The 25,117-nt window shown below is 37.0% G+C and overlaps 1 protein-coding gene across 4 annotated transcripts; it reads right to left on the bottom strand.

The window, feature by feature from the left end:
* Positions 1 to 4,756: 4,756 nt before the first annotated feature.
* LOC122644254 (GDSL esterase/lipase 7-like) lies at positions 4,757 to 24,293 on the bottom strand. Of its 4 annotated transcripts, none has more exons than XM_043837891.1 (5): positions 23,997 to 24,293; positions 5,888 to 6,018; positions 5,450 to 5,698; positions 5,097 to 5,349; positions 4,757 to 4,994 (listed from the first exon to the last, which is right to left on the bottom strand). In XM_043837891.1, the coding sequence occupies exons 1-5, from the start codon at positions 24,235 to 24,237 to the stop codon at positions 4,783 to 4,785; spliced, it is 1,086 nt and encodes a 361-aa protein (XP_043693826.1). In that variant the 5' UTR covers positions 24,238 to 24,293; the 3' UTR covers positions 4,757 to 4,782. The 4 variants fall into 4 exon arrangements, with proteins under 4 accessions (XP_043693826.1, XP_043693828.1, XP_043693827.1 ...); XM_043837893.1 differs by lacking the exons at positions 5,450 to 5,698; positions 5,888 to 6,018 and adding exons at positions 23,332 to 23,580; positions 23,749 to 23,879 and having other exon boundaries at positions 23,997 to 24,292; XM_043837892.1 differs by lacking the exon at positions 23,997 to 24,293 and adding an exon at positions 6,150 to 6,407.
* Positions 24,294 to 25,117: the final 824 nt, after the last annotated feature.

Raw genomic sequence — 25,117 nt, 5'->3', positions numbered from 1 at the left:
CTGTTTAGTACTATCCGAATCTGTCTGTAAGATAAATGGATGCAGATATGGATAGGTTATAGCTATCCAAAAAACTATATTTACATGTAAATGGATAAAATATTTGGTCCGTATCCGTTTAGCACTATCTGAATTCGTCCGAAAGTCAGATGCGGATGCGGATATAGCACTATCCGAGCCGAATCCGATCTCTTTACGTCCCTGCTAATATGTGATGCCTAATGTTATAAAATACTTTTTTTATGGGGGGTTTTCTTCCACATCACTTTACCTAGTGAAGTGTAATGCTTCACTATTTGCCACATGACATGTGTCTAATACATGACGTTAATGTTATAAAAGAGATATTTTTTTTGTATTTCTTTTCTGAATTTTCTTCCCTGTCATTATACGTAGTGAAGTGTATCACTTCACTTTGCCTTGTGCCAGTACATGGCTTAATCCATGTGATAGAAGGACAAGCAAGCATCTCATTGGTACAATTTCAGTTTAAAATCAATAAATGAAATAACTTAGGTTTCAAAAGATGCCATTTTATATTTTATATTCATCTCATTTGATGACATGTTTTATAATTTTACTAAACTTTCCTTATTTACTTTGGAGTAAAATTTGGCCGTTGAGAAGTATGTAGAGTCCTCTATCACATGGGCTAATCATTAGAATAAATTATTCTATGTATCATAAATTAGAATAAATTAAAAAGACATAATGAGCACGTGTTATAACTACACCAAATCAAGGGATGAATAGGTAACTACACTCGTTTTTTTAATACTTTTTTTCAAATTACAAACTCAAACCTTATCTTCAAGTAAGGAAGCTTTGGATACTTTCTCGGATATATCTGGACTTCATATTAATCTCCTCAAGTTCTTGGCTTTTTTCTCTGGAGTTTCTAATGATGTCAAAGCCCAATTAAAAGACATCTTGGGTGTTCCTAAAGGTCATTTCCCTATCAAATATCTGGGTCTTCCTTTGATTTCTTTGAAACTATCTATTCATCATTGCTCCTCGATTTTAGATAGACTTCAAAAGTGATTACAACTTTGGAAGAGCAAGATTCTTTCTTTTGCAGGCCGTCTTCAACTCATCGGATCAGTTATTCAAAATTCATTTATTTATTGGTTTGATGTTTTTGGGCTTCCGACATCCATTATTGCTAAGATTGTATCGTTAATGTTATCTTTCTTTTTGAAAGCTCGGGAAACCCAAATTACTTTCATCCTATTAGTTGGGCAAATATTTGCCTTTCGAAAAATGAAGATGGATTGAGGCTTCATAGAGTAAAGGAAGCCAACATTGTAGGCATCATAAAACTTATCCTGTCTAAACAAAAAAGTATTTAGACTGATTAGGTGTACTCAAGATACTTAAAATCATATTCCATTTGGACTGTCACTTGCCCAATTGATGCCTCTTGGGTTTGGAAGAAAATACTTAAGTATACACATCTTGTTAGTGATACCATTTGTTCAAACAGTGATGATGAATGTGATACTTATTTATGACTTGATAATTGGCATCTTAATGGTGTTCTCATTTCTAGATATGAGGATCAAATCATATATGATGCTGGATTTAATAGGATGGCCAAGGTTTCCTCCATTATTCAAGACAAAATTTGAAGTCTAGGGCCTAGCACTTCCAATAAGTTAATTGAAGTTTGGTCTATTCTCTCTTCCACATTATTGACCCAAAAAAGGAGTGGTGATCAAGTGCTATGGCGTGGAAATTCTTCAAAAAAATTCACCTCTGCCTTTGCCTAGAATTTGATCAGATCAAAATCCCCAAAAGTTTCTTGGCATAGGATTATTTGGTTCAATTCTAATATTCTTAGGCATAGTTTTACTATTTAGCGTGCTTTGACAGTATCTCTTCCTACCTAGTAGTTCCTCCTCAAGAGAAATCTTTCTATACTTAATTGTTGTCTATATATGTTAGAACTCTCAAGAAAATGTGGATAACCTATTCTTTTCTTGTCATTTTTCTAGATCTGTTTGAAAAGAAATCCTTAGTGAGTGTTGGTTATACCATCGAACTATCTTTCCTTTTCAGAGAGAATAGAGATGGATTTAAAAAATTTCAGTGATAAGTCAATCTCTGGTGTTATTGGAAAGCTCGCCTTTAATGATGTGATTCATCATATTTGATGGGAAAGAAATAAAAGAAGATGGACCTCTTCATCGCATATTATAGAACAGATATGTGATGTCATTTATTCTGAGATCAGAAATATACTTCTACCAATTCGTTCAGCGAGTCGAAACACATTAAGAAATAGACATCTTGTCTCAAGATGGGACCTTTGTCTCGTTTCTCCCCTATCCCCGACTTTTGATGTATAATCCTTTAATTATTGTTTCTACCCTATCCCCGTTTTTTTATGTATCATCCTTGTTTAATTGTTTTCCCCTTCCTTGGTTTTTGATGTATCAATATTTTATTATCAATTTTGGTGTTTAGATAGGGTCCCCCTATTTGTGTAGCCTTTAGGCATTGTCATTGTACTCTGTTTTTTCAATTATTTAATTTCCATTCATCAAAAAAAAAAAAAAGCCGTATTCACTCTCTCTCTCTCTCTCGCGTGCACACGCTCACGAACCTAATTGAAGGTAAAAACCTTCTCTTTCTCTTGCTCGCTTGCAAACTTGACTGAAGGTGAAAACCAAATAACCAATTCTCTCTCTCTCTCGCGCGCGCGCGCGTGCGCGCTCATGAACCCTGTTCTTGTTTTGGAGAACTACTAATGCTTGCCCTTCTGATTGTCTTTTATGAGTTTTGATTGGTTTTCTTTTGTGAAATTAGAGTTTCTCAGTAAGTGTTGACTGAAAATTATAAATGTGATCTGACTCATTATATTCTTCTTATTCTTCTTTGTAGTGAGAGATGAGATTTGGGAAGAGCATAGGCAATTTGGTTAAAAAAATTACTTCTAGTGTACGGTTTTTTTTTTTCATTTCTTATCTCTTCCCCATCCTTCTTTTCCCATCTTTTCTTTCATTTTTTTTTCTTACTTTGTTTTGTTTGGATCCATGTAGCCGATCCCATTAAGTTGGGATAAGACTAAGTTTTTTGTTGTTTTCTTTTTCTGTTGTCATTTTTTTATTTTATTATTATTTTGCAATTTTGATATTCAATCTTGTTAGGCGTGTGAAAGGGAAAGAACCGGTGTTCAGGTCTAATCTAAACATCAGATTTTAAGCTTATTTGACTTAAAATCAGAAAAGGGATGAATAAAGAATATGACCAGAATGTTCGGTTAATAATTAGGAACCTTATATATATATATTGGTAAAAGGAGCTTATATTAATAAAAGAATAGTGTAAAGGGATTACAACTTCCCATTAACGTCATTCTGTAATAACAAAGAAAGATCTAGTGGGAGACATTCTGTACATAGATGGACTTCCTGATTAGAGTGCGAGAACCCCACCAAGAAGTCAGCACATGACTTGATCTCTTGCATGTGGTGCGTAAACAAACAGTTTCTAAAAATGTCCCGAAGTTCAGATAGATTCCTATAGAGATGTCATTCAGACAATTCCTATTAAATAAATAGTTTTGACCAACATTAAGTGCTTAAAAGTACCCAAATATGATGGTGATCAATTCATACCCTTCCAACCTGACACTTTCAATTACGTGACTCAATGACTAATTTTGATCACAAGAGTCATCCAAGTGATTGAGTTGGTCGAGCCTTACTTGAAAATTCAGCACAATGAAGGTGATCAAGTCATACCCTTCCAACCTGATGCTTTCAATTACGTGACTATGACTAATTCTGGTCATAAGAGTCATCCAAGTGATTGAGTTGGCCGAGTCTTACTTGAAAATTCAGCACAATGACGGTAATCAAGTCATACCCTTCCAACTTGACGCTTTCAATTACGTGACTCAATGACTAATTCTGGTCACAAGAGTCATCCAAGTGATTGAGTTGGCCGAGTCTTACTTGAAAAATCAGCACAATGACCATGTTTTGGAGTCAGCATAAACTAGTTCAAGAAGGGAAAAAAAAAAGTAAGGATGGTATAAAAAGTTTTTTGGACCTAATTTTTCTTCACTATAAAGAATCTCCTCATCACGGAGATCTGAACCCCCTTTGATTAGCATGGTGAAAAGTATTTTCGACCTGTATAATAGGGGTTGAGAGAGAATGATGACATCGGTCACCGAAATCCAATCACAAGATCACATCGCCATGGGTGAAGGAAAACTTAATCCTTTTTTCTTTTTCCATAATTCGATAAAACGAATTATCCATTGCAAATCTTTATGAACTGATTTAAACATGGGAGCTAAGCTTTTTGTATGATCAGTTTCAATTCTTTTTATTTTAACATAACCCTTAGCCAAAGAATGGGCTTAGAAACACTCAAATATTGGGTGTATTTGCACTGGGCCTGTGGCTGGGCCTGTTCTATGTTGAATTTTGAGTAATCCCAGCCTAAGGCTAGCCAATGTAGTTCAAATCAGGCCTGATTAAGCTTTGGCCTGTGAAGACCCCCCTCCCAATTTGAGGTAGATCACAATAGAATTGGGTTTTTAGGTTAATGAAGCATATCATGTGAACTTCATTCTGAATTGGGTTTTTAGGTTAATGAAGTATGTGTTGAGCCATGTTAAATTTATGTCATACTACTTATTTTGTCTAAAAATGCTTGGAGAACTCTAATGTTTTCATAAGTGGTGTCTTCATAAAAAAAAAAAATAAATTAATTGAAATAAAAACAAACACATTAGAATACCAAACCATTACATACATAAGTAGTGCCTTAATGTTTCTGTGTGAGCTCCAAAATGTTTAATGGAGTACACTGAGTAGTACCCAAGAAACAACCAGTCGCAAACACGTAGTTCGCGTGTTGCGTTGGATGAAATCCATCCCAGTAGATATGTTTAGCCCTATCCTTGCAAGGTGAGACATCTTGTAGGCATTGTGAAGTTGCACTGTTTACAACACAACATGAGCTTCTATTTGTGAAACCTGCAACAATGGATTAATTTCTAGTTATTTATAGACTATAAATTAGAAATAGATCAATTGATGAAGTATAGGAAGCTAGGAGTTTTTATTTTTATATCTTACCATATTTATAAGGATTTTGGTTCAAATCATAGCTGGCTTGATAAAATTCTCCCAGAACAAAAGTTGAACCATTGAGGCTTGCAGTTAGTTCTTGTAACATATTTGGTAGGCCTTCATTGTAAAGAGATACTAACTGATTTAAATTCTCAGCACATCCACTTGTAATATTTTGACTATATACCAAGGCTGGTGTACACCCAATAGGGCCAATATTGAATACCAAAAACTTCCTGGCTCCCAAATTATAAATATCCTAAAATTTGTACATAGAGACACAAATGAGATTAAATATGACTAGAAAAGAGCTTAATCAATGGCAAAGATTAATTTGTTTAATGTCGATCGATCGATACCTGTAAACTTTGTTTGAGTTCTTTTAATAGGTAGCCGGAAAATTGCACCGGGCCGTATAGGTGACTACTATTGTACCGCGCCGGTTGAAGATAATTGTTTAGATAGTCATTGTTGCCTATGTCTACCACAAAAATGGACTTGGATAAGTACTTCAAAAGCTCATGGTGGGTTTTAAAGTTCTTGGGCAAGTAGTGTTTCACAGTTTCTTCAAACAACTCAATCTGTATCTGCAATGCTAAATTCATTCCCTGCATCACAAACCCACATGGTGAGAATTCCAAATAATCTTCTTGTAATGAAAATCTCCGAGTCTTGTGCAGCGTTTGGTATGCTTTCTAGGTCGATTTCGCATTCTCGGATGATAAAAATAGTTGTTTTTATTGCCCAAGAATGCGAAATTAACCTAGAATGCATTCCAAGAATACATAATAACTTACTATTGCTGATCCTGTTTTTCGAAGGATACCAGCTGATCCTGATGCATAATTCATTCCTGTAATTGTTTCACTCTTTTGATCCTTTGAAAGACCCAAGTATGGAGGAACAAAGGGTAACCCAAGATACTTAGCTGGTAAACAAAGTCACAAATCAATGAGAAACTATGAGAAAAGATTGGGGAAAATAAAGAAACAGTGATTGAGCTATAAATTTGACAGTAAAATTAATCATTTTAGATAGTTCTTGTTGATACCCACTCACCTAAAAAATCTGCAAAAGTTTTGCCATTAGTGAATCTTCCTGTTGGACCTGAAGGAAAGTCTATGCCATATGGTTTGTAATTTGCTTTTGAAGAAGTATTAAGGAAATCATTATTTCCACTATCTACAAGAGAATCTCCAAATACATATAAAGCTGGGGCTAGATGACTTGAGCATTTTGCAAAGAAGAAATGAGGAATTAAGAGAAATGAGAGTAGGGGTATTGGAAAGAACTTAGCCATGTTTAATTTTCTTGAATTCTATCATGACTTGCCAAATGAATTGAAGTTTATAGGAAGAAGGAGAGACTGGATTATATTTCTCTAATGAATGATACCCGACACTTAGTAGTTGAGATAAGGTCATAAACAATATTAAAATTTGAGTTTATTGACTTTGTGTAGTTGAAGCTAGAGAAATAAAATACAAAAAATGAATTTCTTGGATTCAATGTGTTAGAACATAGCAACCCACTTTGTCAAAATGGTGAAGTAAACTTGACTAATTCAACTAAATTGAAATATGCATTACATGCCTACCAGATTGGAATTTCACATAATTGAGATTTGACTCATCTAATGGTAGAAAGGGTACTGGACCAGATGCAACTGAATCTTTATCTTGGAAACCAATAATATTTATTCTTTGGCCAAAAAAAAAAGGCTAACTAGTAGGATGGTTGCATGTGGTTCCCGCGCCTAAACACAAATCAATGTCTTTGTGCGTGAAAAGACCATTCAACCCCCGGTGAAATCAAAATTTTCATTCAAACCAATGCCTCTGTGCATTGTCATTGACTAACGAGCTAATGCAGGGCTACACGACCGATTAGCATTTTTTTGCCCAATAAAAAAAATATATTTTGACTCTATTTAATGTCAAATATTCTTTAGTTTACCTTAAAAAAATATAGATTTGAAGCATTCGCACTAAGATCAACTTTGTCAAATATTTCTTTAAAAATATCTGATCAAATAGCATCCAAAGTATATATCTTTTTGGCGGAGGGGGGGGGGTTGGAGGAAAAAAGATAAAAGACCCGGGGGAGGGGGGACTTGGGGAAGATCCCCCTAGAAACATGCTTTAAAAACCCATATATGCAACACATTTGGCACCATCTGGTTGGATTGAGAATGTTGAAAAGCAAAGTAGAAACAAAAGCAAAATGGAAACTTTCAAACTAATAGTCACATGTGGCTATGAAGATTCTTTAGTTGTGGTGTTGACTTGTGAAGGTCAGATACCTTGTTTTAGTTGTCCCAAGTGGTGGTATGATTGTTAAGGAAAAACAATTTTCTGTTTTACATGTAGTCCAACTTTTGTAGACTTGTTCAGCCCTCAATGTTCTATCAAAAAAAACAAAAAAGTTCAGCCATTCAAATTAATACCTTTGTGTGCATTTTCATTGGTTATCGAACTGGTGTAAGTACATGACGGGTTAACGTTCTCTTGCTCAATAAAAAAAACATATTTAGACTCTAGTTAATGTCGAATATTCCTTAATTTACCCAAAAATAAAAACAAAAAAGAAAGAAAAAACAATACATATTTAAAGCGTTCACACTAAGATTAACTTTGTCAAATATTTCTCTAAAAATATCTGATCAAATTAGCATTCAAAGTCTTTTTGAGGGAGGGGGAGACTTGGGGAAGATCACCTAGAAATCTCATCTCAACTGAACCTGTTTTTATTAAGTCTCGTGGTAGTATGTCTCTTAAGAAGAACATTTTTCTGTTTTAGACTTGGTCCAATTTTTGTAGACTTTTACTAACAAGAGAACAGGTCTATAAACTGTAGTTTCAAACCCATATGATCTGTTTTGGTCTCCAGGGAGCACAGCGCTCAGGGCTTGCTTAGGGGCATCCAGTGGTTGAGCTGTGTCGCACATATTTTGATGCATGTCTAGTAATGTGTGCGACACAGTCCAACGGCTGAATGCACCCTGGGCATGCTGGGTTCCCTGGAGACGAGCTAAATTTGTTTTGGTGAATTTATTGACATTAATCAAATTATCCCAATTTTGATTCTGTTTCCTGAGTCAGCGCTTCTATTATTGAGGGCTTATAATTCTATTTTTATATACATGGGAGATTCTAAATCTTTGTTGGATACAGGTAATGTATAAATTACAGTATAGGTATAAACGGTTTTTGGCGTTAGGAAATTTCAATTTCTCCCCAAAAGGAGTATATCCTTGTATAACTCATGCTCCTGGGAAAGAGCAGGGTATCGTTGGGTCTCCTTTTCATATGACAAGAAAAAATCCACCTTGATCAGGGTCTAAGACTCATAGTTGAAAAACTGGGTTTTGACAGGGGCGAGTCGCTCGAGTCAGAGTCAAAATTTTAGAAAATCTGGTCAAGTGTCATGTAGACTAGGTCAAGGAAAAAAAAAATAGCGAGACTGGGTCATAAATCATCCAAGTCAAATAAGACTCGGTATTTTTACGACGAGTATAGTCATTTTTTAAAAAACCATAAAGTTGATTCACTTAGAAACTGAGTTGAGTAAAATAGTAAATTCATATTCTAAAACAATAAAAACCTTCAACTGCTCAACTCCCTCCCTTCTCTTGTTCAATGATATGAACTCAAAATGCAATGATCTGTGATTCCTTGCATTTTTTTCCTAGTTTTTTCATATTTTTCTTATTTTTTTACTAATATATATATATATTTATATTTATTATATATTATATTAAAAAAATTAAAAAATGTGACTCGTTTTGATCAGATTTGATAAGGCGAAGTCACTAGGTTTTTCTGAAAAAAGATTCGAGTAAGAAAACCTGGTTTTCTGACTATACTAGGACTTGAAAATTTATGTCCTTTTCAAAAGAGAAATTGGCTCCAAAAGTATAGTTTAGTTAGAGATCCTTTTGAAGTATCAGGATATAAACACGAGCAGCATCCGATCTGCCCGGTGAATACGAATTCGGATCAGCTACCCACATGGGGACGGGTGGGGATAGATCTGACCCCTCCATGGGTAGTGGATCCCGCACCCTAGAGGTGGGTCCCACACCCCCATGGAGGGTTCAGATCTGTCCCCACCCGTCCCCATGTGGGTAGCTGATCCGGATTCGAATACTGGTCTTCCTTTTGCCAGATATACCTAACAATTAAACAATTATATTAAAAAATGTCACTAACTAGCATGATTAAACAAGGATTAATCTAGATTAACCTCAGCTAACTAACACATGTTAGTCAACTAAATAAAGCAATATATTAAATATACCTAGTTAGAACTATAATTTTATATTATTTAAATTTTCTTTTGGTTCAATTATATTATTTAATTCAACTAATTTACTTATGGTAAGCAATTCAAAATAAGGGCGTCAAAATGTAATTGAAACCGAATATTGAATCCAAAATAGAGCTGAATTAATTTGGTTTAGATTTGGATCGATCAAGCAAGATTTTAATTCGATTCGATTTGGATACGGTTTCGATGTAAGAACAGTTAGTTCTAACCAAAACCGAATCGAATGACCAAACCTAAATCCCTATTTTTTTTTAGTTTTACAACTTTTACTTTTGACAGTTGACCATTAGGCTTTAGGCCTTAATGCTTTATTCCTTCATTCCTTCATTCCTTCATTCCTTCATTCCTTCATTCCTTCGTTCCTTTACCACAAGAGACTCTTTACCTTCCAAAGTTCCAGGTTCCAACCTTTTATAATTTTTAAAAGGTTTTACTAGCTCTATTCTCTACGACTCTTCCTCTCTACCAAGTCTCAAGTTTCAAGTTCTAATCTTTTATAAATTTTGAATTAAATGGATTTTCAAACTGTGCATTTAAAAATGTAAGGCCCAAAAATACAAGATGGGCATTTGTAGGACTTTTAGTAGCAGATGTTGCTGGGAATTTAAAGCAAAATAGTAGAACAGTTTAGCAAACCGAATAGGAACCGAATTGTATAATCGAATTAATGGAATCGTAATCAAACCGAACCGAGTAGGTTCAGATTTGGATTTAATTCTAGAATCGAGGCGGTTCTTGGTTCGGATTTGAATCACACTATCACTTCGTGAAACCAAACCGATTGACACCCTTATTCAAACTAGCTTAAATTAGTATTAGAGTCGTAACAGGGTTGGGTTGGGCCTGGCTTTATAGACATCGATTGTTGCATATTGCTCACGGTGATTTCAGATTTCAGATAAGTCTTAATATTTGAAGAGTTTTTATTTAAAAAACATTATTGTTTGTAATGGGTGATGCAACCGTGACCTCCTCTAATGGAGGAAAATCTGATGGGGGTAAGTCGAATTCCATGGAAGGAAATTCATTGCTTACGGCAATTTTGTTCAATGGACGAAATTACTTGCCCTGGTCTAAGGCAGTAATGATTGCTTTTGGAGGCCGATCTAAGCAAGGCCATATTAATGGGACCATCAAAGCCCCTGATTGTGATTCTGTCGATCCGAAATTTGTTGAATGGATGGCAAACGATAACCTTGTTATGTCCCGGATTTTTAATTCCATGGACCCCTCCATCTATGAGATATTTGCTTACTCTGAGATCGCACAAACCCTTTGGGATTCTGTGAAAAACATGTATAGCCATGAGGATAATGCCTCACGTGTATTTGAGTTACAACAGGACATTGCTCATATGTCTCAAGCATCTGGTCAATCCTTCACTACTCACCTGGGTAATTTAAAGAAAAAATGGGACGAACTACGGCAATATCGTCCCCCTGCCCAAACTGTTGATGTCTATACCCAGCGTGAAGAGCAAGACAGTATTTTTCAGCTCTTGGCAAGTATTCGACCTGAATTTGAATACCTTAAACGACAAATTCTTATGAGTCCAAGTCTTCCCTCCTTTGCTAATATTTGTGCTATTATTCAACGGGAAGAAACTCGTAGGCGGGTTATGAATCCAGATTTAAAATCTGATGTGGAATCTATTGAGAACTCGGCTAATGTTTTTCAAGCCAATGCTAGTCATCAGGGTAACATTGGAAACCAAACTGGTACTGGGGGTCGCTCCTCTGCAGGAAAAGGAAAATGGAAAATCCGAAATACAAAATATCACTGTGATAAGGATGGACACACTAAAGACCGGTGCTGGGTTTTAAACCCACATCTGCGACCCAACAAGGAAGGTGTGGTTGATGCTAAAGCTGCAGTTCAGAATACCACAGATTTTCAGGTATCACTGGGAAAAATAGCCTCTCAACTTCAACAGCTCATGCAAGCCGCTGGAAAGGGTTCCTCATCTGTTGAATCTGGCAATGTTGCCCATTCTGGTAATGCCTTTGCACTTACTACTTGTCATTCAATTATTTTATTATTGACTTGGGTGCCACTGATCACATGGTCTCCACATCACATATTCTGAATAATTTTCATGCTATTGATGACAAGTCTCACTCCCCTATTATGGTTGCTAATGGAACCAACATACCAGTTAAGGGTTGTGGGACTGTTACTATTTTTTCCTCTATTTGTGAGGTTTTATTTGTGCCAGCTCTCTGTTCAAATTTATTGTCTATTAGTAAACTCACTAAAGACTTGAATTGTACTGCTGTTTTTTCCACACAAAAGGTGGTGTTTTAGGACAACAGCACGGGGAAGATGATTGGTGAAGGACGATTCAAGCATGGACTTTATATTCTTGATGTTGCCGGAGACGCATTGGTTGCAAGTACTAATAAAGACGCCACATCCTACTTATGGCACTGGCGCATGGGGCATCCATCTGATACAGTGTTGCGATGTTTGCACCCTAATTATTCTTTTGATTCTAAACTTTGTGAGACTTATAGTTACTCTAAACACCATAGATTACCTTTTTCATCTAGTTCACATGTGTCAAAAAATTTATTTGACTTGGTTCACTCTGATGTGTGGGGACTAGCCTCTGTTATTTCCAGAAATGGTTTTAGATATTTTGTGACTTTCATTGATAACAAGTCTCGCACTACCTGGTTATATTTGATGACTGCAAAAAGTGAGGTGTTTACAATTTTTCAAGAGTTTTGTGATATGATTCAGACTTAATATGGAACTTATCTCAAAGTTTTACGTACCGACAATGATACATAATATACCAATTCCCCTTTTGAATCTTTTCTTAAAACTCGAGGCATTGTACATCAGACCTCTTGTGTTGGCACTCCCCAACAAAATGGAGTTGCCGAACGCAAGAACCGCCACTTGCTTGAAGTGACTCGGTCCCTACTGTTTCAGGGTCATTTCCCAAAAGTTTTTTGGTCAGATGCGGTGCTTACTAGTTGTTATCTGATTAATCGGCTTCCTAGTAAAGTCCTCCACTATCAGTCGCCCATGGAAATCCTCCTTGGTCGCCCTGTTTCTCTTTCTCATCTGCGTGTTTTTGGTAGTACTTGTTTTGTTCATTCACCTGGGGGAAAACTGGATCCACTTGCCCGCAAATGTGTTTTTATTGGCTACTCTTCTATTAAAAAGGGTTATAAATGCTTCGATCCTGCAACAAGGAAACTTCTGATTTCTAGGGATGTTATTTTTGATGAAACTCACATGTTTTTCTTTGGTAGGGACCAAATTCAGGGGGAGACTGGAAAGGACCTTGATTACAGTGATTATGACATGGAGGAGGAATTTGTTCCTCTACCGATTGGTTTACCTAGTCCAGCTGTTCCAACTCAGGGGGAGAGACATATTTTACAGCATAATGCGGATGTTCATGATCATGATCATGATCATGGTCAGCATGATGGGGAGGTTATTGTTGCCCCCATGCCTCAACCTGCACCTTTACCTGTTCGCAGGTCCACACGGGTACCACAACCCTCAACAAGGCTCAAGGATTTCACTACCTATCACTCGGCCAAGTATCCTATACAGACTCACCTATGTTATGAAAATATATCACATAGGTTTCAAGGTTTCTTGTCCTCAATAGATGCGTACAAAGAACCTGTGAATTTTCTTGAAGCAAAACAATCTCCTACATGGGTGAAAGCAATGAATGAGGAACTTGATGCCCTTCATAAAATTCATACTTGGGATGTTGTTCCCTTGCCTGATGGGAAGAAATCTGTGGGTTGTCACTGGGTGTACAAAATTAAATATAAGAATGACAGATCTATTGAGCGTCATAAAGCTAGGCTTGTTGCCAAGGTGTACACTCAAACCTATGGAGAAGATTATAAGGAAACCTTTGCACTTGTGGCAAAAATGAATACTGTCAGGGTATTAATGTCAATTGCTGGTAATTGTAGCTGACCATTATTTCAAATGGATATCAAGAATGCCTTTTTACAAGGTGACCTTGAGGAAGAAGTCTATATGACGATTCCTCCTGGTCATGATATGGAGTATAAGGAGGGAATGGCTTGCAAACTTAACAAAGCCATCTATGGTCTTAAGCAATCTCCACGGGCATGGTATGGCAAGTTAAGTTCGGCCCTTATCTCCTTTGGGTTCAAGAAATGTGATTCTGATCATTCTTTGTTTGTTAAACAAAGTGGCAGTAACATTGTGGATGTACTTGTTTACGTTGATGATATTGTTATCTCTGGGAATTGTTCTCATGAAATTGAGACTCTCAAGCAACATCTGAACAAGAAATTTGATATTAAAGACTTGGGAAGATTACAATATTTTCTTGGAATTGAGGTAGCTTACTCTAGCAAAGGGCTCTTTATTTCTCAAAGGAAATATGTGTTGGATCTGTTACAAGAAATAGGGAAGTTGGGTGCGTCACCAGCCGACACCCCTATGGATTATGGCAGTAAGTTCAGTGACAATGATTGTCCTCTCCACGAGATTGGTCAATTTCAGAGATTGGTGAGACGACTAATTTATCTGACTATTACAAGGCCTGGCTTTACCTACGCTGTGAGTTATGTCAGTCAATTCATGCATGCTCCTACTGAGGCCCATATGATTATTGTGTATCGGATATTAAGATACCTAAAATCCTGTCCAGGCCGAGGGATTTGGATGAAAAAAAAATGGTCATACTAATATTGTGGGATATGCTGATGCTGACTGGGTTGGGAGTCCAACAGACAGAAAATCAACTATTGGATTCTGCACATTTGTTGGTGGAAATTTGGTTACCTGGAAAAGCAAGACGCAAAGTGTTGTTGCTAGATCTAGTGCTGAAGCTGAATATAGGGCGATGGCTTCTGCAACTAGTGAATTAATCTGGATTTGTCTTTTGTTACAGGAAATGGGATTTGGAACAAGTTCACCTACGCAATTATTTTGTGATAATCAAGCTACAATTGACATTGCTTCCAACCCTGTGTTTCATGAAAGAACCAAGCACATCGAGGTTGATTGTGATTATGTTTGTGAAAAAGTGCAAGCCAAAATTATTGAGACACCCTACATCCATAGTAATGATCAACTGGCTGATGCGTTTACTAAAGCCTTGCCCAAGCAAGTATTTCAAGATATGATGTCCAAGTTGACCTCATACGATGTTTTCGCTCCAACTTGGAGGGGGGAGTGTTGACGAATCAAGGAAACCCAATCCCAATCACATTAGAAAAGTGGATAAACTTGGACACCTCCATCGTAGCTTATCAGGAAACTTGGTAGAATCCAAGTCTTATCGTGATGAAGAGTCCGAATATTATCATGAGTCTTGCTGTGATTGTAATCCTCATATGTATACACCATTATTTAAAGGAAATAAACTCTCCCCAAGAACATAGTTGAGCGGGGAGCTTGCACTGTGGACGTAGGCATCCATCTTGGGTGACCGAACCACGTTAAATTCTGTTTCTTCTCTTCTCTGCTCTCTCATCTTTGTGATTGCTTTAGTTTAAACAGTTTCTATATGTGAGTCCAACTTTAGTTCATAAATAAAGATATTCATTCACAGGGACACCTAAAGTTGGATATAACATATAAGTCATAAAAATTAATAACTTCATTAGATTTAGTCCATCCACTTTACAATATTGAATAACAAACCTATGAGTATTGAAATATAATTATTAATAAATAATGATATTTATAATCATTTTCAAGTATTACAAAACATACCATCTAGCTCAATTTCTATTCACTCTTTATCAGATTTCTCTCTCTTGATATTTTCCCAATATAGGAAGTGGATTTCATATTGAGTGTTTCTTTCATTCATAGGTAAGAATCATGAATTCAACACACTGATAAATAGCCCAAGAGGCATTATACATTATTACATCAAAACACATAATGATCATTGTACTGATAAGAATCTCTCAGATTTGGGGATTAATCATGAACTACTAATGAGAATCCTATTCTTAACACAACTAATATTATTCCATTCAAGATTCTCAAGTGATTCAGTTCGATTTACACACATGCAAACTCATACTTGTGCTTGAAATCTCTATAATGTGACAACCATATAAACAGAATGTACGTTCATTTTGTCCATAGTTTCAAAAACCATCTAATAATATTTTGCAAATTAACTATCATTTAAAATATCTATATCAGATTTGATGGATACAATTCTAACATTCAAATGTATTAATGAAATCAATTATTGCCACTGTCTACAAGAGAATCTCCATATACGTATAAATATGTACAATGCAGGGGCTAGAGGATTTGACCACTTTGCCAAGAAGAAATGAGGAAGTAACAAAGTGAGAGAAGGAACATGGGAAAGATCTTAGCCATGTTTTCTTGAAAGCTTTCATGAGTTTCCAGATGGAATTTAAAAAAAAAAAAAGGAGTCTCTGATTGTATTTCTCAATGAATAATGGATTATTAGTTTTCAATTTTTGTCATTATGTGCTTGGAAATTATCTTCTCCAGTTCCTTGTCCGGCCCAGTTCCCCAATGCCTATAATAAGGGGAGTAGACCCCATGGGCAGAGTGTTCGAACAGGGGTAGGGTGGTCATTACACCCCCTTATTACATGCATTGGGGGAACTGGACCAGACAGAAAACTGGAGCGGATAAAGATCCATTATGTGCTTGCCTAGTACGTAGTTGGAATAAGGTCATATGTAATTATTGGTCCTTCTAATATGCATAATAAAATGGCCCGTAGTTGGGATAGGGAACTTGTGTGATTACACTTTCATCAAAAAAAGATGGCCCGTAGTTGGGATAAGGAACTTGTGATTAATTAAAGTATGATTACATCATGACAACTGTGTTTGGAAAGTTTTATTTATGCCTTTGATTAATTAAAGTATGTGAAGAAGGTTGTGAGATTATTAGAAGAATATAGAGCATATTCAGGCCAAAAAATTAATTTGGCAAAAAGTAAAGCTTTTCTAGGCAACAGAATATTGGAGGCTAGAAAGCAACGATTGAAGGCAGCTTTGGAAATACCAATATGCAGTTTTCCCACAAGATACCTGGGAGTGAATCTAATAAGAGTGAGAGTTAAAAAAGATTTATTTATGCCTTTGATTGATCACTTCAAGAAAAGGTTATCGGCATGGAGAGGGAGGCTACTTTCTATGGCTGGGAGAATTGAGCTGGTTCGATCAGTGATTTGCAGTATCCCAATCCACAAATTTTCAATCTATTTATGGCCGGTCTCAGCAATAGACATGTTAGAACAATGGATCCGGAATTTCATATGGTTAGGAGAAGCTGAGAAGATAAAGGGAATCACAGTTCGATGGGATTCACTTTGTAAGCCCAAAGGTGAAGGAGGACTTGGCATTGTGAGGATGAGAGATGTTAATTTGGCCGGCTTTAATAGCTAAATTAGCATGGTTTATAAAAACCGGAAAATCACCTTTGGCTGCATTTTTAAGAGGACGATTCTTGAGCGTTGATGGTTCTCTGCGAAGGAATATTGGCTCATCATCAATCCTGCCAGGGTTGAGAAAAGTATGGAAGTTTACTACAAATGCAGAGAGATGGGTGGTGGGTGATGGCTCAACAATAAACTTCTGGAATGATAAATGGTTTGGGGATGATAGCATTGAAGATTTGCTGCAACCATATCAAATTCCAAGGGGATTAACAACCAAGGTGGCTGATTTCTTTGAAGGAGATATTTTGAACTTCCCACAGGTGGACAACACAGCATTACAAAATATTTTTACAAGCATCAAAGTGCAGGAAATCACTAGATCAAATAGAAGGGACACAAGGCTATGGGGGAAGTCAAAGAATGGACAATTCACAATAAATTCAGCGTGGGAAGAGATAAGAAACAAGGCCGAACAGCCAGCGTGGACTAGAGATATATATGGTGTAGGCAATTGCATCCCCAACTATCTGTTTTTGGATGGCGTCTTCTACATAATGCACTACCAACTGATGATAGAGTCAGCCGGTGCTCTGTTCCATTAGTGTCTCGATGTGAACTTTGCCACTCTGATGCTGAATCAGGTCTATACATTTTTATAAATTGCAGGTTTTCATTGCATATATGGAATGAAAGTCTATCTCTATTCAATGAAAGACAGAGAGGATTCCCTTCCATTGAGTTGTTTTTCTCATGGTGGAGAAGGAAGTCTAAGGTAGTCATGCTGCCAGATATTTGGAAAGTTCTAATCACAGTCACTTGTCGCCAAATCTGGTTAGAAAGGAATCGAAGAAGATATGAAGGCTCAAAGCAATCACCTACACATGTTGTGAAGAACTGTTTAAGAGACATTTCAGATTGCACTCGCATCAGTGGAGTAATAATTAAATCCATTCAAGAGCTGGTGTTAGCACGGACTGTGAATGCTATAATAGCCTGCCCCAAACCCAAAAGCATAATTGAAGTAAAGTGGAAAGAGCCACCAGAGGATTGGTGTAAGTTAAATATAGATGGTTCTTCTCGGGGAAACCAAGGGCCAATAGGATCGGGAGGAATATTTAGAAATCATCTTGGTGCGGTAATCAAATGCTTCGTCATCTTTCATGGCATAAAAATAAACTTTTATGTAGAGATGGAGGCATTTTTTATTGGAATCAAAGAAGCTAAGAAGCTGAACATCAAGAAATTATGGGTGGAAAGTGATTCAACTGCAGTTGTAACAACAATTCTTACTGCTAATCCTCCAGGAAGATTTCTACAAGTATGGTGGGCTGCAATAGATTATCTAAACACCATAACTTGGCGGATAACACACTGTTTCAGAGAGGGAAATGGGCTAGCTGATTCTCTAGCAAATCATGCGGCCAATTCCAAAACATCATGGACTATAAGTACAACTCCAAGTTTGATTGTGAATCAGGTCACCTGGGAAGCTATGAGGCGACCTCATTACAGGTTTTTGTAATCCCATAGAGAGCAGTTTTTATTCCACTGAAATTTTTGTAACATTTATTTTTCAATTTACAATCAATACATACTTTGCTGATCTTTAGCAAAAAAATGTGTTTGGAAAGTTTTGATTAAATAACAAAGTTTGAAACAATGTACAATTTTATCTTATTTTTACATATGTTTTATTTTGGGGGTGGGCTTGGGATTAGGTAGGCCAGTTAGGATAGGTTTTGGTTTATTTGAAGATCGTATAAATAATGACGTGGACATGTTCACAATATTTGAATCCCAACAAACATTGCCCTATGGCAGGAACACTGCCAACTTAGGGTGTCAATGGTGGTGGCTAACCGACCCGACCCTAGAGGCCTTAACCCACGACCGACACCCGTAGTCAGAAACTCTCACCCGACCGACCGCAGGGTCGGGTCGGCGCGGTTGGTCCGATTTATGGCACCATCCACGTGTAACATAGATCTCAACCTATGGGACTGTGTATAAACTCCTCTCTACAATTGTAACGATGTCCCTTAATAGGCCTGAAGCTTATAGGCTACAACTAAATAACAATCATGCGTGACTTTTTATGGTCTCAAATAGTAGATGATCTACTCTTTTTATGGTTCCACTTCATGATACAAAGCTAGTAGTTATCTAGTACATTCTCTTCTTTTTTTTTGTCAAGAAATACTTATATTAAGTATATAATATATAATATATGTAATATTATATACCTATAATTATCGTGGATCGGGCGGCGGCTAGATCTAAACCGACCCGACCACGCGGTCGGCATAACTAAACCAAACCCGCCTGGTCAAAAATCGACGGCGCGCTATCAAACTTGAAGCTCTCAAAAGGCATGACATATCAAGTAGCACCATGTTCAAAATCCGGTATCGGATTCAGATGATCGGTCATTATCAAAATGCGTGTGGATTGGGATCGATCGGTACAAATTGGTCAATAAAACCCCAAAAATCATTTTTTTATGGATCGAGTCATGTATCGACCAAAGTTAGTGGGTGTTTTGATCTCGGGATCGGATCGGCCGATATTATCCGGATCGGATCGATCAATATCAGTTGGTATCGGTTAAGATAATATAAAAAATTTAAAAAAACTTAAAAACTTTGAAAAAATAAAAAAAAATTCAGTTGGACCGATCAAGGATCGGATCAGAATGACCGATCCAACCAAGTTGGCTGATCCAAAGAACAATCCAATCAAACCTTGTTGTATCAATCTAATCTCGAGATCGGCCTCAATCGATACCACTCCAATCCAACTGATATCGACAGATCCGATTCGAGATTCAGAACCATGATTAACACAGACTCGATGACCTTTTGAATTAGCCAAATCTTACACAAGAGAATCACCACAATGACTCCTACTTCTTGTGCTTGGGAGTCAAGTTGACTCCATCGAGTCACCCAACCATTTACGTCAGAACCACAAAACCGTTTAATAAATGCAGTTTTTTGTTTTAAAAATGAAATCGTTTATTTAAATAGTCATTTTGGACCTACAAATATGTAGAGGTCATACCTTCCTCGTTTTAGCTTTGATTGAGAACCACAAGTAACTAAGCGTTCATAGAAGCGAGAACTACATTCCTGAGAAAATAAAACGTTAAAAAACCTTTCAAAGAGCACAGTTTTGCACAGAGAAGTCATATTGAAAATTTTCTCGATATGCATGAAGATGGAGTGCGTGCAATGTGCTGATCGGATCTACATTCTCTTCTTCCAAAAGCTTGTACTTCTTTCCTATTTTCATGAGCTCCCAATGTGCCACTTGACTTGACATGCATTTAACGGTTGAGATTAAAAAATTCAAAATTTTTTGAAACCCTCATGATATCCTGTTTGAATCACTTTAGACCCCAAAACAAATCTACCCACCGTTTCAAACTCACCCAAACCAAACCCATCAACACATCTGAGAACCCAACGTCCCAACCTCTCCATCGAACAGACGTTTCCTTCTTCCTTCTTCTCTACTTCCACCAGAACTGCCGACGATACACCGGCTCAGATGTTGGGTGTATACCCAGAAGCTTAAACTTGGTGTTTTGAGGTTGAATTGAGGGGACCCAGCTCATTAAAAGTTGGAAGAAAGAGAAGAAGACCCCATAGATTGAAAATAAAACTTCTGGGTTTCTATCGTGGGAACGAGATAGTTAAAGGGTTTGAAGAAATTAAGCATTTTTGGGTTTTGAAGTGAAGTTTGTGGGTTTGTGGTTGAAGGTTCTTAGTTGCAGAAACCATTAGAGAGGGAGAGGAAAATGGGGAGTTGTGGAAGAAATGGAGCACTGATACAGTATATAAGATCTAAGGTGCCTCCAAGAAGATTAACGATCCCCTTTTCATCTTTTCTCTTTATTTCTCTCCTCCTCTGCTTTCATATACAGAGAACCAGTTGTGGTGCCGAAAATTTCCATTGAGAAAGTGGATTTTGTAGATTAAAGTTTTAACAGGAATGGAAATGACAGATCTGTTTTATGTGTAAATCTCTTTCCTTTTCTATTGGCATCATTGAGGAAAGTGCAAGAACAACTTATAAATGGATCTCCTCATTAATGTCCCTCATTTCTGCAATTCTGCGTATAAGCATGGGGTTCAACATTTGGTGAGTTATACGTTATTGTTTATACCCTATTGTTGACAATTAAAAACTAATTTTGGTTTTTTAGGAGCAATTGATCACGGAATTTGAGACATAACAGCTCAGATTGAATCACAAAACATATTTAGGTATTACTCCCCATTTACTCTCTCTCTTACATCGAACCCCTCTGAACATCTCACTTATAGTGAACCTCTCTGATCATCGAACCTCTCTGCCCTCTGAGCCGGTGTATCATCGGCAGTTCCATTAGAAGTAGAGAAGAAGGGAGCGATGGTTTTGGACTTGGGAATTTTCTAAATGATCTGAAACCTTAGGTATATGAGAGGTTTGGATTTAGTTTGAGTAAAATGGGTTTGGGTTGATAAGCCGAACCGGTGGATGGGTTTGTTTTGGAATCAAAATTGGTTCAAAGAGGATGTTATGAGGTTTTCAAAAAATTTTGAAATTTTTTTTATCCCAACCATTAGATGCGTGTCAGGCCAGGTGGTACAGTGGGAGCTCATGAAAATAGGATGGAAGTACGATCTTTGGAAGTAGAGGATGTGGATCCATGCTGATCACTGTCCAAAGGCATAGTCGCGGAGTGTGGGATTACCCTGCAAGCTAGAGGTAATCTATCATTATAGAGTTTATAGAGTGGGTGGTAGCGGAGCTACGGGTTATTTTGTTAAACCCAACACCAAACACAACAGTGTAATCAGAGCCGTTGATTTTTTTTTAATTTTAATCTTAACCGTTAAATATATAATCCCACTCAACCTGTTCACCGTACAGCAGGTTTCACAACTTTACCCTTTCCTGTGATTGTCTCTCTCCTCTCCGGCGGTGACCTACCTCGGATCTCTCTCTCCCACCACTGCAACTCCATCCCAACCCCATTCTTACGCCGGAGTTTCATCGATTTCTCGGTGACGAAGATGAGATGAGGCCACTGAGAAGGCCAATACACGCAGTGTCGATATGGGTGAAGCGTCAGCCACCCAAGGTAAAGGTTTTCCTTGCCGTTGTTTCTGGTATGGCCACGCTTGTATTTCTTCGCTTCATCGTTCACGATCATGACAATCTCTTTGTAGCGGATGAGGCCGTTCACGCTATTGGAATCTTTGTTCTCATCTACAAGCTTATGAAGGAAAGGACTTGTGCCGGTAAATCTATCTCTAGGGTTTCTGCTCTTCGTGTTTGGTTTAATTTTTTCGCTTGAGGTTACTTGATCGTTGATTCATCTACATTGCATGTAATGATTATGTTTAAGGTGTTTGATTTAGTAGATTTGGTTTGTAATTTAGAAAGCTCACTTCCTCCTTTTATCTTCCCATAGATATTTGGAGGACGATCCTGTTTTTTCCCCAACCTGAATTCACGCAGATTTGAGTGTTGAGATGTGATGTAAAGTTCGTTTCCTGCCAAAGAGGAGGTGGGTTTGCAGCCTGTAAGGGAGGGGGATTGAACAGGGGGCAAGAGTGAAAAAAATGCACATATTAAGGTTTCAAACCATTACATATATAAATATATAATTAGTGCCGTTTTTTTTTGGGGGGGGGGGGTAAGGGGAAAAAGATCTTATCCAGCTGTGGCGGGAACCGCTAAACGACAGCTAAAACAGGGGTAAGGTAGTCATTTCACAGGTGGGTCTCACCTGAGCCCCACATGTGAAATGACCACCTCCCCCTGTATTTGGGGTGGTTTTTCGAGCTGCACAAGAGCCAAGTCCAGGGTAAGGGTGCCTTTATTGTTTTCGCGTGAGCTGCAGGATATTTATTGGAGTACACCATGTAGTGTCGGTGAAGCAACCATTCGCAAGCAACAAGTGTGTTTGTTGCGATGGATGGGCTGTATCCCAGAAGATATGTGAAGTCCTATTTACGCAAGGTTTGACATCTTTTTGGCACAGAAAAGTTGCTTTATCTATAACACAACATGGGCTTCTATTTCTGAATCCTGCAAGAGTGAATTTTCTAATTAGTTAAACCTGACTATAGGAAAGCTTGATCATCAAAAAATAAGTATAGGAAGGCAAAATCTAACCATATTTGTAAGGGGTTTGGTTCAAGTCATAGATCAATCCATAAAGGTCACCCAGAACAAAAGTTGAACCCTTAAGGCTGGCATTCAGTTCGTGTAACATATCTGGAAGCCCTTCATTATATATTGATACTAACTGATTTTCATCCTCAACACATCCACTTGTAAGATTTTTGCTGGATAATGCTGATGGTATACACCCAATTGCGGCGATATTGAATACCACAAACTTCCTGGCTCCCAATTTGTAAAGATCCTGCAAGTGCAGAGCCACAATTGAGATTAAATGTGACCAGAAAAGAGCTTAATTAAATCCGTTTCAAGGGTTTGATGTGTTTATGTCAGTACCTGTAAACCTTTTTTGAGTTTTTTCAAGAGGATACCGGAAAATTGCTTCGGGCTGTATAGGTGACTACTATTGTAATATGTTGGTAGGAGATAATTTGCCAAATAGTCATTGATGCCTATCTCTACCACAAAAATGGACTTGGATAAATACTGTGAAAGCTCTTCCTTGTTCTTAAAGTTCTTTGGCAAGTAATGATTTACAGTTGCTTGGAAAAATTCAATCTGTTTCTGCAACTCTAAATTCATTCCCTGCATCAAAAACCCACAAGGGAAGATTAGTTAATTTCTCCAAGCCTTACTGCAGTTAACAGTCAAAAGATTTTTCTCAAATTTTAGATAATTAATGAATTGTTGGTACAAACCTTTGTTCAAACAGATACTATGCATGAAAACTAGGTACCATATATAAGAACTTACAACTATTTTTCCCGATTTTCGGAGGACACCAGCTGATCCTGATGCATAATTCATTCCAGTAATTGTTTTACTCTTTTGTGCCTTTGAAAGACCCAAGTATGGAGGGACAAAAGGTAACCCCAAATACTGAGCTGAAAAAATAAAGTTTATAGTGAACAGAAGGCAAAGTTTACTGTAAAATCATTATAGCTAGTTCTAATCCTCTGTCTTGTTGATATATTAATTTTCAATCTTAAAAACCCACTTACCTAAAAAATCTGCAAAAGTGTTGCCATTAGTGAATCTGCCTGTTGGACCAGCTGGGAAGTCTATGCCATATGGTTTGTAATTTGCTTTTGCAGATGTATTAAGGAAATCATTATTGCCACTATCTACAATAGAATCTCCAAATACATATAAAGCAGGGGAAAGGGGAATTGAGCACTTAGCCAAGAAGAACTGAGAAAATAAGCAAAGTGAGAGTAAGAACATAGGAAAGGTGTTAGCCATGTTTTCTTGAATTCTGTCTTGATTGGCCAAATGAATCTTATAGGAAGAGGGAGTGACTCTAATTGTATTTCTTTAATGAATAATGAGTGATTAGTGGTCAATTTGAGGAATATTCATTTGGTAGCTGACCTCTGGTAGTTGAAATAAGAATATAACCAATCAAATTGAGTCTATGAGTTAGTGTTGAAAAAACAATACAATACAAAATATGGTTTGATGACTGGAGAGTTTATATTTGAAGTAATTACTATCATTACCCTATACTTAGCCTATATTTACTAAAATTATCCTACCTTAAATTTTTTTTCTGAAACTACCCTACTTTTAAACTTTTACATCTCCTTCTACCCTCATGTTTTTAAATACCCAGATTGCCCTTCCTTTTCACCTAGTAACTTGCTAATCTATTTAACCTACCATTCTTCTTCTATTTTTTACTATTTTTGTCATTAAAATAGTAATAATGAAAGCTCCCACCTGCTTCTTCTCTCTCCCATTTTTTACTCTACTCATTTTTTTCTTCAATTTTTTTATTTAACATTTCATCCTCATCGTTCTTCTTCGAACAGATCATGGTTCTAAGTATCGATCGATACGTACTAGTTTTGCTAGTCACGGATACTTTGTTAATACCGTATCGATAGCACGGCACAGACAAGAGGTAAAATGGTTAGAAAACTCATTTTTCAAAAAAATCGAATGGAGTAAAATACAAGAGAGAGAAGAAGCGGGTGGGTGCTTTCATTTTTTACTAAAATAAAAAAAATAGTAAAAAATAGAAAAAGAATGGTAGGTTAAATAGATTAGCATGTTATTAGGTGAAAAAGAAGAGAAATCTAGGTATTTAAAAACATGAGGATAGAGGAGCTGTAAAAGTTTT

The sequence above is a fragment of the Telopea speciosissima genome, chromosome 10 (assembly GCF_018873765.1).
Source record: "Telopea speciosissima isolate NSW1024214 ecotype Mountain lineage chromosome 10, Tspe_v1, whole genome shotgun sequence".
NCBI classification, from domain to species: domain Eukaryota; kingdom Viridiplantae; phylum Streptophyta; class Magnoliopsida; order Proteales; family Proteaceae; genus Telopea; species Telopea speciosissima.
The sequence above is the reverse complement of the archived record's forward strand: the minus strand, read 5'-3'. Positions and strand labels throughout refer to the sequence as shown.